This window comes from Fusarium falciforme, chromosome 5 (genome assembly GCF_026873545.1).
Source record: "Fusarium falciforme chromosome 5, complete sequence".
NCBI lineage: Eukaryota > Fungi > Ascomycota > Sordariomycetes > Hypocreales > Nectriaceae > Fusarium > Fusarium falciforme.
Window position 1 is genome coordinate 1,973,128 of NC_070548.1, and position 16,403 is coordinate 1,989,530.

The window sequence follows — 16,403 nt, forward strand, 5'->3', positions numbered from 1 at the left end:
ATGATGCTGTGGACTTTGCCTCCTGCCTGGCCAACCCGGCTCGTCAATCCATCATCTTGGAGCATCACATCGGCCCATTTCGAGGACAAGCCCCCCAGCTTCTTCGGCGTCCTGCTGCCATGGCCGTGGGACACGGGAGGACGGTACGTCAGCCTAACGGCTACTGGCGACAGGGACCAGGGGAGCACGGGTCACCACGAGACCTGGGAGAAGCACTAGGGTATACTTCATGCACGAGGTGGCTGTCTCTGACTCTTTTTGAGATGCATAGAGACTTCTGTTGTTGTTTGTTGTTGCCAGATCGGTGATACTGTGTCGCCCGGGAGAGCATGAATCAGAGTGTCTATTCGGCATTGGGTCCTCGTAACGCGTGGCATATCAGCCGCTGATATGGGTGGTTTCAACCAGTGACGTTGCCCTCTAGGGGATGAATGCATGAAACACAAGAAGGGGGGGAACGCAAAAAAAAGAAACAAGGGCTCAAAGAAGTGTTATCATCGGTGCCTCACCTACCCAGATACAGACAGTATCAGACGTGGTCCCTGACATATGTCACTTCCGTTCCCGAAGGGAGATAAAAAGATTAGACACGCCCGTGGGTAACCAGAGTTCCTCCTACAAGTTGGGCTTCAGCCAGTGACTACATCCGCCTCGGCACAGTGATTCACCCCGCTAGCTGCAAGCCTTCACCCCCCCCAACTAGTGCCCGCGTTCCTCCCAGCTACATCATACGCTCTTCAGCCCAATCAGGCACGATCCCCTACCACGACCTGCGACCCTCTCCTGGCTCCTCCAACAGAATCCCTCCCCCCAGTCAGTCCGAGGAGAGCCAACCTCATCCCCCTCCAAAAAAAAAACGACAAAACCTCGATTTTTCTCTCCTTCTCTCACCCTTAGTCCAAGTCATTCTCGCTATCCCGAACCGACGCGTGCCTTTCGCTATGAACCCTCACCAGAAGAACAAGATCGACGTCAAGGTAAGCCGCCGCCCTTGAGAGGAATCCCATCCATCCCACCTCAGACGGACGATTTCGACCCCTCCCGATCATGACTCGACCCTCACACGACGACACAACCTCCCCCCTTCGCGCCTACACCACGCCCGCCGCATCTGTCAACCTCTAAATAAATATTGTCGTCCCATGCTAACTCTCGTGCCCCCGCAAAGTCGCTCTCCCCCGAGGAGCAGCGTCTCTTCCGTCTGTACGGCAAGCTGCCCTCCCGCTCCGACCACTTCGCCAAGCACCTCAAGGACCGAAAGTACTTTGACTCTGGCGACTATGCCATGTCCAAGGCCGGCAAGGGCGACGGTGTCGATGCCGGCGCTGTCGGCTCTCAGCATCCCGTCCCCGAGAACATCCCTCACCTCTCGTCCCCCGTCAACGGCTCAGGCAACGTCCCCAAGCACGCCCACCACGGCTCCATCCCCGGCATCCAGGCCGGCAGCCCCATCAAGGAGAGCAGCTTCCTCAAGAGCGAGACCAGTGCTGAGGAGGGCCAGGCTGACGGCGCCGAGGCCGAAGCCGACAAGGACAAGGACGCCGATGCTGCCGTTCCCGAGCCCGTTGCTGCCAGCGGCGAGGCCATCCCCATCCGACGATAGACAGTTGTACGTGGCAAAACAATGACAAGAGAAAAAGAACAAAAATTGCGCGTGGAAGTAAGATCAAGAGGAAAGGTTTCTTTTATCATGTGCGAAATATGGCGAGTGGATTGACTCTTGTACGAAGCCTGGTGGGCTTGTGTGGACTGCGAATTTCGGTATTCATGACTTACGAGGATCGCACAGTTGGCGTTTGGGAATTGGCAAACAATCTGGTTCGCACGCACACAAGAGGGAGCTTGTTTCGATCCCGATGGGATCTCTTTCAGATGGGTTGCTTTTTCTGAGCGGGGAGGGACTTTCGGCAATATATATGTCCTGTCGTCCCTCCCGCGTCGAAATCATCATGTTCATTTGGTCGTTTAGCTACCCGCTTCATTTGCTGAAGCACCCTTTCTATCTCGTTTCTTTCCTTTTTGTATTTCCCCAGACTCCAGGTACCGGTCCATGGTTCTCATTTTTTATAAAAAGAAGATGCCCCAAAATCGTATGTATCTTAAATCGTCATTCCTGCCTCGGAGGTTTTACTCCAGGGCCTTGGTGGCCATCTGCTTGGCGCCCTCGAAAGTCTTGTTACCGCCGATGAAACCCGCGGCATGGACAAAGACACAGCCAGGAATGCCGCTGATGCCGTCGAGCTCCTCGTCGCGGAAGCCCCTCCAGGCCTCGGGCAGCGGTTTCCGGCTGACAAAGGAGTCCTTGCTCTCGGGGACGCACTGGATGCGCCACTTGGCGCCAGGCTCAGGCTTCTCCGCATATAGCACGTAGAGCACCGAAGGGACCTCGTTCTCGAGGGCGTAGAGGTGGTCCTTCCAGGGAACAGACTGACCCTCCAGGACAAGGATGCGGCCCTGCTCATCGTACTGCGAACGCTTGGCAAAGGCCTGCTCGACGATAGAGCGGGCGGGCAGCCAGGATGCGGCGTAGCTGTCAAGGTCACGGTCAAACTCCTCGCCGATGCGGCGGCTCGCCTCGTTGAACTTGGCATCCTCAGCGGCCTGAGCCTCGGCACGGTCAGCGGGCACGGGATCGTTCCAGTTGGGGTTCAGGCGGCCCACGACGGCGCCTAGACCGAAGCCGCCATTGCTGAAGCGCTTCTCGATGCCGGCGGCGGCGATGGCCTCGGGGTCGTAGAGGGAGATACCGTTGTCGTGAGCGTCGAGGGCCTCGACAAAGTTCTCGTACAGCTTGTTGTACAGAAGCTCAACATCGGGCGAGTCTTCTGGCTGGCCAAGACGCTCGGCGACGATGGCGCGGCCAAAGTGCATAAAGACGAGGCCGGCGCTGGAGAGCTTGGTCGGGCGGCCGGGGAAGGTGGTGGCGAAGCCGCGCTGGTGGTGGTCGAAGCGGCGGCGCTCCGGGTCGTACTCACCGCCTACGTCGACGACGGTGTGGCAGGTCTCGAGGACGGCCGGGTCGCGGGTGCGGACGAGGCCAGCGTCGCGGTAGGCGGGGAGGCGACGGAGCATGTGGACGGCGAGGGCCTCGTCGGCGTGGAAGTGGCCGTTGTGGGTGCCGATGAGGGGACCCGAGGTCTTGATGCGCTTGGAAGCTGATTCGGCCATGGCGAAGAGGCGGCGGAACATGTACTGGTGTTCCTGTAGGTGTAGATGTGGTTGTTGGTGTTGAGCTGTGAGGGGCGATGAGACGCGATGGAGGATGAAAATTGAGGTGGGTGGGAGCAGGTGGGGCAGTTATGTATTCACTTTGATGGCCGCTATCAATCCATTTTTGCGAACCTTGAGGGCAACTGAAATTCAGGTTTGATGGGAGTAGGTGCTAAAGGCTTAATAACAAAAGCTTATCAAGAGAATCCTAAAGCGAAGCACCGCAATGCAGCAAACCCTCTCTCTGAGCGGATGTTTAACACACCTAACATAGCTCCCATAAAAGTTATTGTCAACAAGCCCTCATGTATAACTGTTCATTTATTATATGCTAGAAATCTGAGTGTAGGAGATAATAGACATCGACGGTAAGGTGGAGTCCTTATAAATAGTCCCATCTAACTCTTCTTTATATTTATATGAAGGATTAAGGCGTTGACTTGATCCTTGAACCTCTCGAGGGAAGCATCGGTTGAGCCAATCATGGCAAACTGATTACACGACAGGCCCACCTAGCCTAAAGGGTCCATCGACTCTGGGGCAATTAAACACAGAGATGCTGGTGAGAGGCAGCTCTGTAGTAGTCGGTTGTGAATAATAACTGGATAAAATTCATGTTTACAACGTGGAAATCCTTAGGAGTTACTTGAATTCTCCTTCTATGCTTTTCTAATGGGCCACCGCCAGTAGCCGTTAAGTGTCGGAAACTTTGGATGCCTTCAACCACTTGGCTTTGCAAACTGCACACCCGTTGGTCATTAGATCAACCATCGCAAACGCTACCATCAAATCTTGCAACAGAAATATGTTTTTTTTTTCCTTGAGGAGGAGCATATCACACTGGATGAAAAGACTCGTCACAATGTTTCTTCAATTTGGTGTCCTGCTATGTGTAAACGTAATTGTCAGGCTTGGCACCCAGCAACTATGCAACGCATCACATCTCATCAAGCCAAGAATCAAACTCTCGCCTCACTTGACTTGTCACGGCGCATTTGACCAATGTATATCGCGAAGGAATGCCGCTCTGTATCTCGCATTGGCCACAGAACCCTTATAGTGGTTCCCTGCATCGCGGGCCGCACATAAAGAGAGGGTTTCAGGTTGCGACAACTTCGATGCGCGTCCTGCTCGATATATCTCTTTGACTGCGCGAAGGCTCCCATTGGGTATCTTGCAGGGATCTCAGCCAATTGCGATTAGTATCTCTCTTCGCTCACCCAAATTGAGATACAGGCCTAACACATTGCGACCAAACTAGCGAGCGGCTTAGATAGTGACCTAGTAGTGGAGACCGGTACCGTGTGGGAGCCTTCGCGCAGTCAAAGAGATCATGAACCGACATCATCCTGCATCTGATATCCTCCTGTCATCCGAAACCCACAAGTGAATTCCGTCATCATTGACGGGAAAAAGCAACATGCTCAGATCCTTTTTCATCAATCTCTAACCGGGCCCCGGCAACGGAGCCAAAAACAATGAGATATCCATCAGTCCCACCCCCAGTATCCGAGCGTGCAGATGTCCCCTCTCTTCAGATGGCCCGAGCAGCCATGTGGTCATGGACATGCCCATCATCAGCTATGCAGCAGCACGGAGCACGCTGATGCTCCGCACAGCCGGAGGCGCGTTAGCCAGGCGAGCAAATCTAAGTGTGCACAGGTCAGGTTCCTTGGTGGCTCAATTTCATGGCGCGATAGTGTTCCCTGCATGTGGTCTGAGCAATCGTCTTGTGTTACTCTATCTAGATAATCTCTTTTGTTTTTGTTGCCGTGCGCCTCGTAAATGTGCCACTGAGAAGTACAGTATGTGTGTTTGTGGTTTATCTCATGGTATTCAACTCCAAGAGAGTAATCGATTCAAACGTATAAAAAATGGAATAGGGTGCGCCCTTAGGTATCATGCAAATGGACAGAAAAAAGCTATAATCAGACAGCCGCTGCGCCTTCTCCACCTCCTTTTGATTTCATCTCATGACCTCAGCGAGTCATGACTCATCTCCCATCTTATCACCCTGCGCTGCAGTTCCGGATGGCTCTTCCGGCAATCATCCCAGTGCCGCCCTAGGCGACAGCCTTTCCCGAGATTGCATTCCACGGGGAGACGGTTGTGCAACTCGAGGTGAGTTTGGTTGGTGTTGGTAGTAGAAGGGTATATCAAACGTATATGTCGCGTTGTTCGGCTGGCCTGAGCTGAAAACGCAGGTGCTCCGGATGGAAAACGTACAATCCAAAAAGAGAAATAGGGTGTCGCATGGATTTCTCTCGTTGCTGCTAGGGAACCCCGGTGGCCTCACGCCGGCGGCACCCAGGCGAGAGAGTAAGAGAGTAAGATGGGTGGTGGTGATGGGAATGAGGTTGAAGATGTAGCCGTAGCTTGTCGCCACACCCGAGAGCTGTCGTCGTCCCAGTTGTTTGGTGACGTCGTGGTGCTCAATCGTATCTTGGTAGAGGGCAATATGCCTGAGTATATGAATGTGCGGTCAAGACCTGAAGGGGCCTTACAGTATGAGCTGCTTCAGGTTGCGCTGAATGATCATGTCCTGCACCGAGGCCATGGTGATCTTGAGAAGATTTGTGTCGGTGGCGTTGGTAAAGTGGCCATAAATCTCTTTCTCCGTGTTCCGGTTCAGCGCCTTGAACTTGTCCAAGAAGTACTTGCTAGCGGCCTTGTAGTCATCCTTGGGGCCGTGGTAGTCGGTGAAGCCGTGGTTGGTGATGGGGCTCTTGGGCAACTTCTCCTTGAATAGGTCCATCTTGTTGAGGAACAGAATCAGGGCCGATTTGGTGAACCAGTGGGAATTGGCGATCGACTCCCACAGCATGAGGGCCTCGTTCATTTGGTTCTTCGCGACTCAGTCAGTACGGGTCTGCCAATGGTGGGGCTTGAATCTACTCACACCATCCTTGTCTTCCACTAAACACTGGTCGTATCCGCTGATGGCGACAAGGAACAGCAGGCAGTTTACGTTCTCGAAGCAGTGGATCCACTTCTTTCGTTCTGAGCGCTGGCCACCGACATCGAACATTCGGTAGGTCAACTGTCCGAGGTCGAAGATGGTCTCTGTAATGCCTGTGGTTCGCAGTCGGGATCGGAGAAGATCTTGGTCGTCGGGGACGTAATCTTCGGCCCAGAGCCTGTCGACATCCTCAACGAAGCTTGAGACGAGTTAGCGCGGGGCCTGTGCTATACATCAGGGGGTCACTCACTATGTGAGGTTGTCATGCAGGGCGTATTCATTGCCCAGCTCAACAGCAGATCGAACGCCGCTATCGGCCCACAGCGCCTTGATGGGCTCGAGGTAATCGACAGGCATTCGCTCATGGGGACTCAATTCGTGCTCAACGAGAACGTGGGCCATGTGTTTCTGCAGCGCATGTTAGTCAAACCCTAGAATGTCTCACACAGCCGCCTCTGCGATGCCACGCGTAGCATTCACGTCGCATCGGTGGAGACGGGTAGAGGTAAAGGTGGAAATGACTTGCCTCGTTATCGGGGTTCTCAAAAGCAATATTGTGCTCGCTCATGGCCTCGGAGATGACCTTGAAGGACTGGACAATGTTGCTGAAGATGACGGGCTTCCACTCGAGCTTCTCGTTCTTGCTGAAGCCCTGGGAGTAGATAAGCTTCATCTGCTTGAGGACGGTCGATTTTCCCGACTCTCCAGCTCCTAATAGGAGGAGCTTAACCTCCTTGGAAAGCCGCTTCTCATCCTGTCGGATCTGGCGATCAATGTCGCGAGAGCGGGCTTGACCGCGATCGCCCTTGTCTCGGCTGCCGAAGCACATGATGGGTGGTGGTTGAAAGGTGATTGTTGTGCGATCAAGGCTTTTGTGCGACCAGACCGTACGAGGTCAGAAGCTTTTTAGAGGAAGATGGCGTCGCGCCGGAGGTTAGATGTGAGCGCGGCAGCGGGGCTCGACGACGGACTCGGTGGTTGGTTTTCCGCGGGAAGATCGGGAGGACGAAGCTGCCCTGAAGGAGAAAGGGTTCCTCTCGAAGGGGGTGGGCGTCCAGCAACGATATCGCAATTGGCGGGATCAGTTTGAGCTGCAGGGTTTCAGAGGAAGAGCGTTGGATCGACGGTCGACGAGGAAAGGGAAAAATGCAAGCGTGACGGGATGTCGCGGGAAAAGACGAAACGCGGCGAATTCGAGCGAGCGAGCGTTCAACGAGGGTCCAGGCAATGTCTCGGAGCTGGCGAATGCGGAATGATGACGCAAAGCAGAAACAAGCTTCCCATTTCCGTGGGACTTGGAGGAAGAAAGCAAAAACCTAAACCTGCCTGAGGAAAGAAGATGGAGGCGAGGCGAGGTTAGGTTAGATGAGGCGAGACGAGACAAGACAGGACGGGACGAAGACGGGTAGTCAGTCTGTCAAGGTACAAGACAGGACAAGTCTAGGCAGGTACTGCAGACAAGGCAAAGGCAAAAGAACGGCGAGGGATAACGAGACGGGGCCCTTTATTAATATCCGAGCATCCATGGCCGGGATCCATGGATGGATGGGATGGATATTTTATGACGGACGGGACGGGACATTCTTTTAGTCGGGTCTTGGAAAGCAAGGTAAGGAAGGCAAGCCCCTCCAGGCCCACGTCCACGTCCACATCCATCCGGCGCAGAAACGAGCTCCTGGGACTGTCCCATACCTGGTCTTGTCTCTGTTGATTCCTCCCGTCTCCAAGAGCACGGCCATGTATGCACATTATTCGCGTGCAGGGTCCCATCTCTCTCTGTCTCGAGCACAAGGCAAAAGGGAGCCCGCCCCCAGCAGGGGCCTGCGGTGTTGGCGTTGGCGTTGGCGTGAGAGTGGAGTCGACGACCGGGGTTGGATGGCGCCCGTAGACGGTGGGAAAAGAGAGCTCCAAGGGGTTCTGAAGAATTGGATGGGGCATCTTGATGGGGTCCGTCATGTATCCCTGAGGTAGCACACGGTGGAGTTCCCCCCTGAGCACTACCATCAATGTACATCGCCGCGTGCTGAGATCGCCCTTCCACACCAACAATCGGGTCGCCCCCCTTAAAACACCAGACCCCGGTCGACGACATGTTCTTGAGAAGGCGACCTGTAGTTCTCGCCTTCTCGCGATACAACCCAAGAGGGGCGCCGGCGGACGGAGCAGTGCGGCATCTCTCTTCTAGCCTCGCTCTAGAGGCATGAACCGGCCACTTTTTGCAGCTGGGTCGACAGACGCAGAGGCAAGGCGATGGTCATGATGGATCCAGTATGGATGCTAGGAACGTTCCCCGCGAACCAACTGTCGATGCGATGCTTCCAGGTGTGAGTGGGTTGAGAGAGCCTCCCAGCTCCCTCACCCATCGCTACTCCCACTGCCGCTGCCGCTGCCGCAGCCATCGCCCGGCATATGGACCTTGCTGTATTGCTTGCCCGTCGTGGATGCCATCCGCGGCCGAGCAGCCAAGGTTTGCCGTTTGTCTGTCTTCCCGTGCTGCCATGTGGTCCAGCGCGTGTTGGTGGGCTGTTCCCGAAGAGATGGCGAGACGCTTGTGACACCCGCCACTTACTCAACGCTGAAGTCGTCAAGTCAACCGCCATAACTTCAACGTCAAAGTCAAAGTCGACAGAGTGTGAGATGTATCATCACGTTTCCATTCCTTGCTGTCCTCTTCCTCAGCGGCCTCCCTGACCCTGTTGATGCTGCGCTACTGCACACTTCTGCTCTCTCCCCTCCCCCCCTGAGGGGCCTCGCGGCGGAATCCCGAGATATTATCCGTCAGTTCACTCACCCACGAGACCGGCAAGGAAGGAAGCTTTGTGCACTCTTGTGCCTCTGGATACCTTGGGTATGGATACACTGGACTTGTTTAGCCTCGCCTGGTGGTTGCGGCAATGGTGGGTCAGCAGAAAAAAAGCAACGAGCAGTCCCTCTGCTCCAAGATTCATGGCTAAACCGGATCCGTCGTCAACGCTGCCAGAGGTCGACGCCAGGGCATGCACTACTGCACAAGGGGAAACCAGCTGGCGGGATCTCTCTGGTTTGAGCCTCGAGGCGGAAAATTACGAGGTATGGCGATGCCTTGGGACTCAAGAGCTCTCAAGACTGAGAGGCGTGCTTACTGAGAAGCTCAACGAACCCTCATCTCGCTCTCCGTCCTCGTGCATGCGATCGCCATTAGCGATCCTTCTGGCACTTCTGCGAACCTGGGTCAACCCCGGCCTGGCTTGCAGACGTTCCCGGAGCTGCCTCGAGTGTTCCTGGCTGCGCCCCCACCAATCTCCGTTGAGAGAGACCGGGGGGCGCAAGACGCAAAAACATGCGCAGAGAAGAAGTGTCCGCTTCGAGCGATGCTTTCAGACAACTGGACTACTGTACGCGCCAGCTTTGGGCTCAACAGGTTGGCCGCCAGCTGGGCCAGTTCTGCAGCCGCCAGGAAACGGCATCGTGGAATAAGCAAGTTTGCCTTTCTGAGACTGTGGCTTGACCACCGGCTCGACATGGCGTCGGAATTCATGAGCCTAACTTGATAAGCCCAGGACAACAGGACCCCAAGACCTGGGCGCAGAACTTGACAAGCCAGAGAAGTGAAGAGGACGCTAAAACATGGAGACTTCGGAAACGGCGTCAAGCTGCTGCTCGTCCGCCGCTCCACCATGGGCTGCACGAAACAGCAGTGGCATTGGATCTCTCAACAGAGAGGGAAGCTCAGGCCATCAGACACAAAGAGGCAGGGCATTTCCACCTGCAGGCGAGCGAAGCAGATGCCTGTGGTGTCATCTCGTGTGTCCACGGTCTTGGGCCGGACGCTGGAGCCATGTTTCATCGCTCGTCAACCTTGGAAACTCTCGAGAAGAGGTCATCGTCCCCTGATGCGGGTGGCGGCTCCTTGGTGGGCAATCCACAGCCCAATAAGGGCATAGACTATCAGGAGCCGGTCTTGGGCAAAGGATGCGAGTGGTTTTTCTTCGGATGAACCAAGGAGATGGATGCGAGATTTTCGACTGTTTTTCTTCTTTTCTTTACTTTTTGCTATCCCATTGTTCGTTCCGTTCCTCTGGCGCGAAAAGGTCGGGACCAGTCCCCAGACCATCATCATGCATCACGACTCACCGGATTATTGCTAATTCATGCAGGCCAAAATGAACTGCAATCCTACTACGTAGAGGCAGCAGCAAGGCTAGCTCTCCGATAGTTGACTGAATTCCGCACTTCCGGATGGAGAGCTGCTGGGCCAGACAAGGCAAGGAAAGATATGTACTGACTGGGAACAGGGGCGCTGGGTTGAGTTCGAGTTGCAGAAACCTGGCCTGGGAACCCGGGAATGGTGGTGGAGAAATGATGGATATGCCATCTCGGTGCAGATGTGCACTCAGGCCGACATGGCCCTGCTCTGCTCGGATTGGGTCCGTAAGCTCGGGATCGGGATCCTCTCGTGAACCATAGCTCGGGGTCTATATTTGTTTGTTTGTTTGTTTGCCGTACCTGATGCTGGAACGTGTAGGATTGGAGGGCAAAGTCTCAACCAACGCCCAACCCGCAATTACTTTTGAGTGGACGCCAGCCCAGGTCCAGGTCCATTCAACCTGATCGTCAGATACAGGCACAGTAATGCGGCAGCGGCAGCGCTCGGCGCCATTGGGCCTTGTGCCGGAAGCCAGAGCTAGTGTATCCGAATAGAGGGATATCCCTGCCTTCCAGTCGAGGGCAGGAATCCTGCCTAGCGGACACACTGCAACGTTGGAAGAGCAGGGGAAGTTGGCGCGGCCCCTGTATTCGGGGTTTCAAGTTGCCAACGGCCGAGCTAAAGGGGTCCCGGGCAAGCCATCCATCGAGGATATACGGGACTGAGAAAAGGACTCATCGCCCGATCGTAACGGTTGCCCACGCGTCGTTTCGCTATGCTTGACTAATGTCCTGGCATGACTCTCAGGGAGCTGTATGAACCGTTGAAACATAGGATGTGGGTGATTGGCCGAAGTCCAGGGTAGGGGACTGACTACCGTGATGGTCGAGAATCACAATGAGTGTTTAGTTTGCAGTCTTGGGACCAGCACAGAACCATCCATCCTGACTAATGCGAGGTAATGTCGGGGTAACGCGCATTGCTTTTCCTGTTGCAGGTTCAACGGAGCTTACCGGACGGTGGCCAAGCAATGTTAGTTGTTGAAGAGATATGCAGGAGAACTCTTTCAGTTCAACTTGGACAAAGTATGTACAACGCCATGCTTCGATGGCTGACATACACTTTCCTGGGACAAAGTGGTTGCAACTAACAAGAAGCATGGCAATGGCCATGGCTGAGTTACACCGACAGCCCAACGACTATCCGGAAGAGGGGCTTTATACAGCCAACACTCCAGAGGCCAGTCCCAGTTCCTTACCCGGCATCAACCCCCACGACATGATATGAGGGAATGATTCGATACTGGCCTCTAACCGCCGAGTACCTGCGCATACCAGCATCAAGCCACGGGACCTTACCGCCGGGAGGCTCAAGAGGATTGAATAATAAGTTACTGAAGGAATGGAATGGAATTCATTGGGTGCTGCGACTCCGGGGAGCGTAGCCGAGCGCCCCATTGGCCTTATGTGCAGAAAAGACGCAGCGCATGACACGCTGCGAAACGCAGGTACTGTGAGCTCACCGGGAACACACCGTAATTTTTCCTTCTTTTTTTCCTTCCTTCGACCGCCGGCAGTGAGTGGGCTAGGTGAACATTCGAGGTCGGTGCCCAATCGGAGCATGTTGGTTGACCGTGCTCTCTTTCAGCTCATGCTTCTAGCTTCATGAGAACCCGCTATGACGTGGGAAGAAGATGACGTCGAGCTGGGAATTGCTCAGGCATTGAGTGTTATCTAGAGTTGTACATGGATCCGAGTAACACTGAGCTCGGGTCTCACAGTGGTGAATGCTGGTAGGTAGACTCTTATCATGATACGTCGATTGATATACATGCCCAACATGCTCGACCCACGGGACGGGAGAACTCTGCCGTCTGCAAACCGGACCAGCAGCCGGTGATGCTTAACTAGTTACTACAAATGGAAATATCTGGAGAGAATAGCGGCTTCAACACCCCACGTTCTGCCCAGTGACGTCTGATGTCTTTAACTGTAAAGGGCAGCAATTTGACAGGCAGAAGTTGTAAGCTTGTCTTAGCCCTTTTGACACAAGAAAAAAACTCGACGTAAAAACATGGGTTAGCAGGCCAATGCACTCTCTGTGAGTGGTGCCAGGTCATCATGTTCCTGGGAATACCCTTCCAGGCACAGCCATTGCACGGTACTCTGGTGTCCAATGATGCCGTTTAATACCTCGCGTAGGACCCCATTCTTTTTTTCATCACCGCCTAATCGACATCTGGGGTTCTAAGTTGGGGTCTGGAGGGTGTTGCTGCCCAAGGTTGTCCGTCCGTAGTGAGACAAGAAAATTATGACGCTGCCGTGGTCTGTTTTGCGGTGGGTGTCGAAAATTTTACCCGCATCCCCACCAGGAAGGTCCGGGTACGTGCAGGTGCGTCGTGGCTGCGAACTCGTTAAAAAGACAAGCCTCGCACCTTTTTCGACTCTTTCATCACCGCTCGCAGTTGGATTCATCGGCTCGTCGCTTCATCGCCATCGTCACTCGCAGATTGCTCTTCCTCTCTCTCACTCTCTACGCTTCTTTAGCACAATGTCTTCCGAGGAGATTACCCACGAGACCATCAAGGGTGAGTTTCTACACACAAAGTTTCTACCCCGCGCTGCCCCTCTCCCATGATGATCGCCCATCCCGCTTCGTCTCCCCCATTGTCGCGAATATCCTCAAAAATGCGAATCCGACGACCCGTATCTGGAGAGAATTGCACCAAGAAATCAATTCTAGATTGAATGTCACGCGTCGACCTCATCCCGACACCACAGCTCAAGCTCATCTCACCCCTCGTTGGAGACTACCCCAAGCTTCCCCTCATGATGAGCCCACCGACAGACCGCTCCATTACTCGCATCTCAACCCAAACCCCAACATCGGCTGACTCGTCAATCTCTAGATGGCTGGTTCCGAGAGATCTCGGAGATGTGGCCCGGCCAGGCCATGACCCTCCGCGTCGAGAAGGTCCTCGTCCACGAGAAGAGCAAGTACCAGGACGTGCTCATCTTCAAGTCGACCGACTTTGGCAACGTCCTGGTCCTGGACAACGTCGTCCAGTGCACCGAGCGCGACGAGTTCTCCTACCAGGAGATGATCACCCACCTCGCCATGAACTCTCACCCCAACCCCAAGAAGGTTCTTGTCATTGGTGGTGGTGATGGCGGTGTCCTCCGAGAGATTGTCAAGCACGACTGCGTCGAGGAGGCCATTCTCTGCGACATTGACGAGGTAGGCACCCAGGTATTCACTCGCAGACTTCGGATACTCACACACCACCAGGCTGTCGTCCGTCTCTCCAAGCAGTACCTCCCCACCATGTCCGTCGGCTTCGACCACCCCAAGGTCAAGGTCCACATCGGCGACGGCTTCAAGTTCCTCAACGACTACAAGAACGAATTCGACGTCATCATCACCGACTCTTCCGACCCCGAGGGCCCTGCCGAGGCCCTGTTCGAGAAGAACTACTTCAAGCTCCTCCACGATGCCCTGAAGGAGGGCGGTGTCATCTCTACCCAAGGTTGTATGTTCCCTATTTTCCTCAGGGAAGTAACTGGGGTCACTAGGAACGGCAGAATCGGGGAACCCTCCACTGTCAAAGTTGACTGGTGTGCATGGGCTCTCCCTCGATTGGCACATCATGGTGCCACTCCCGACCTAGCGACTACCAGAAGCCAGTGCTGCTTCTCCAGCTCAGCTTCCGGTAGTCCCGCGTTAGCATGCATTTTCCGTTCCTGCTTTTATGCGTGCCGCGTTCTGCTGTTCCTGCCTCGTTACTTGTTGCACTGCATGGTAGTTCATTATGGGACTACGCTTACACAGTTGACTCTGCCACAGCCGAGAACCAATGGCTCCACCTGCCTCTCATCACCCAGCTCAAGAAGGACTGCCGCTCCATCTTCCCCGTCGCCGAGTACGCCTACACCACCATCCCCACCTACCCCTCGGGCCAGATCGGCTTCATGGTCTGCTCCAAGGACCCCAACGCCGACGTCAAGACCCCTCTCCGACAGTGGACCAAGGAGGAGGAGGATGAGAAGTGCCGATACTACTCTTCCGAGATCCACAAGGCCAGCTTCGTCCTGCCCAAGTTTGCCGAGAAGGCCCTCGAGTAAGGTCACCATAAACGACGACCGAAAACGAGAAACGACGACAATTGGGTTGGGCATTGCTTACGAGTTTAATGTTGGAAATGGGATCACGGGGGAAAAACCAGGCCAAGGTGGCCATTTGGATTCATGGATGCCAGGATATGCATCACAATACGGAAAAGACTCTGGCGTTACTGCGAGTAGGGCTCATGGAGTCATGAAATATAGAGGATTTCAATCTCTCATCTGGGGTCCTTGTCTATGTGAAACTGCTCCAACCATGTTTTATATCACGAACCAACTTGAACCAAGGAAATGTAACGGCTTATAACTTTTGACAAGTTTCTATTATCTAGTCTCATCTAATCATAGCTCCTCGAACTGGACCTTTCCTTGGCTCACATCCGGATACACGTCGAATCTCCGTTGTGTGTTGAGAGGAATATTCCTCCTCGCTTCGGTGATCTTTTCAGGTTCAAGCTCCCACTCGATAATGGTCTCTTTCTCATCAGCCTCGACAGGGACGTGTGCCAGGGGGTCGGCGACAAGACTGTGACCCCAGGCAACATAGTCCGAGTCGACGTTGCGGGCGGGACTGCACAGCGCAACGTAGAGTTGGTTATCGGCAGCACGGGCTCGGCCGAGGAGTTGCCAATGCAGAGCGCCGGTGGTGGTGTTGAAAGCTCCGGGGTAGATGAGAGCAAAGGCACCCTTGCGGGTTGCGATGGTGGCCAGCTCAGGGAAGCGCACGTCGTAGCAGATGGCGACGGCAATCTTGCCGTACTCGGGCAGGTCGACCAGCGTCACCTTGTTTCCCGGGCTGAGGACATCGGACTCGCGGAAGGTGACCTTGCCGGGGATGTCAATGTCGAAGAGGTGCACCTTTCGGTGTGTGGCCAGAAGCTTGCCATCCGGTCCAAACACCAAGCAGGTGTTGTAGTGCTTGCCTGTGTCTGGACTGAACTCGGGGATTGACCCACCGACGAGGTAGACACCATTGTCGGCAGCCATGGCCGAGAGGGCGTGGAACGAAGGCGCGGCATCGCGGGAGGGAGGACTCGGCAGAAGTGTCTCTGCGTACTCGGGGAAGTGCTTCGTTCCGTACGGCGAGTTGAAGCACTCGGGGAGGACGACAATCTTTGCCCCTGAAGCTGCGGCGCGGGCGACGTGCGAGGCTGCGCTGGCGAGGTTGGCCTGCTTATCTGCCCCCGAGGCGAGCTGCACCAGGGACAGCTTGACGGGCTTCTTGAGGACTGGTTCGGGGATGGACGACATCTTGCGGACGAGGGAGGGCGTGTAGCAGCTACGGGGGATCGAGGATGAGAAGAGGGATCTTGAGGTTATGGCGACTCGACGGAGGGCACTTCGCATGGTGAGATATAACAGAAGTTGAAGAAGGAGGAGAAAAGATAGCTATATATCATGCAGAGAGAGATGTCGTTTACTCCTCCCCTCCGGTGACCGGATGGAAGTGGGGGTGGGGTCAATTTGCCAATTACGCGATGGGGCTCGGCATGACGCGGGGCAAAGAATCGTGAGAGACGCTATTTGTCAGGAACGAAAATGGTAATGGGGAGCGACGGAGGCTGTTGTCCGCTCCATGATTTTTCTTGAGGGTTTAAGATAGTCTACGAGTTGGCATAGTGTGTGCTCGGGAGGTGTAAAGTAGATCCGAAACTGGCCGAGATTCTGAGATTGAGCACTAATTCGAGAACTCTTGCAATCTATGTGAATTAAAACACATTCTCTTAGCCCCCCTCTCCCCTGGTACCGAAATACACATCTTATAATGTTATCTCACTTCGTTTTGTTGGTCTGTGTTAAAGGTATTAGCTTATCCTTTTCTAAGGGTAGCTATAGGAACTATCTTGAATATTTGATCTTCTTATTCTAAGTTGGGATTATAAGAGTCAAATAGAATGAGGAGACGCTGATAGGTATTTGCCTAATGCTGGAACTTATGTTGCTCTATGTGCTTACTATCAATTGGATATATACAACACTAGTTGGG

At 54.4% G+C, this 16,403-nt stretch overlaps 4 protein-coding genes and 1 pseudogene across 5 annotated transcripts, besides 1 other annotated feature; 2 read left to right on the forward strand and 3 right to left on the reverse strand.

The window, feature by feature from the left end:
- Positions 1 to 620: 620 nt before the first annotated feature.
- On the forward strand, positions 621 to 1,603 carry NCS54_00682500 (annotated as a pseudogene). Its single transcript has 2 exons — positions 621 to 977; positions 1,169 to 1,603.
- Positions 621 to 1,603: a sequence feature.
- Positions 1,604 to 2,127: 524 nt separating this feature from the next.
- On the reverse strand, positions 2,128 to 3,189 carry NCS54_00682600 (Hypothetical protein; the record flags this gene model as incomplete). Its single annotated transcript, XM_053152269.1, has 1 exon — positions 2,128 to 3,189. One exon carries the CDS (start codon positions 3,187 to 3,189, stop codon positions 2,128 to 2,130), a length of 1,062 nt encoding a protein of 353 aa, XP_053008244.1.
- A 2,521-nt stretch (positions 3,190 to 5,710) lies between these two features.
- On the reverse strand, positions 5,711 to 6,998 carry NCS54_00682700 (Hypothetical protein; the record flags this gene model as incomplete). The annotated part of the gene is made up of 4 exons (XM_053152270.1): positions 5,711 to 6,055; positions 6,110 to 6,368; positions 6,420 to 6,577; positions 6,615 to 6,998. 4 exons carry the CDS (start codon positions 6,996 to 6,998, stop codon positions 5,711 to 5,713), a joined length of 1,146 nt encoding a protein of 381 aa, XP_053008245.1.
- Positions 6,999 to 12,671: 5,673 nt separating this feature from the next.
- NCS54_00682800 (Spermidine synthase) lies at positions 12,672 to 14,416 on the forward strand (the record flags this gene model as incomplete). The annotated part of the gene is made up of 4 exons (XM_053152271.1): positions 12,672 to 12,882; positions 13,204 to 13,532; positions 13,584 to 13,824; positions 14,139 to 14,416. The coding sequence occupies exons 1-4, from the start codon at positions 12,846 to 12,848 to the stop codon at positions 14,414 to 14,416; spliced, it is 885 nt and encodes a 294-aa protein (XP_053008246.1). The 5' UTR covers positions 12,672 to 12,845.
- Positions 14,417 to 14,758: 342 nt separating this feature from the next.
- Positions 14,759 to 15,763, reverse strand: NCS54_00682900 (Hypothetical protein; the record flags this gene model as incomplete). Its single annotated transcript, XM_053152272.1, has 1 exon — positions 14,759 to 15,763. The coding sequence occupies one exon, from the start codon at positions 15,761 to 15,763 to the stop codon at positions 14,759 to 14,761; it is 1,005 nt and encodes a 334-aa protein (XP_053008247.1).
- Between the last annotated feature and the right edge of the window lie 640 nt (positions 15,764 to 16,403).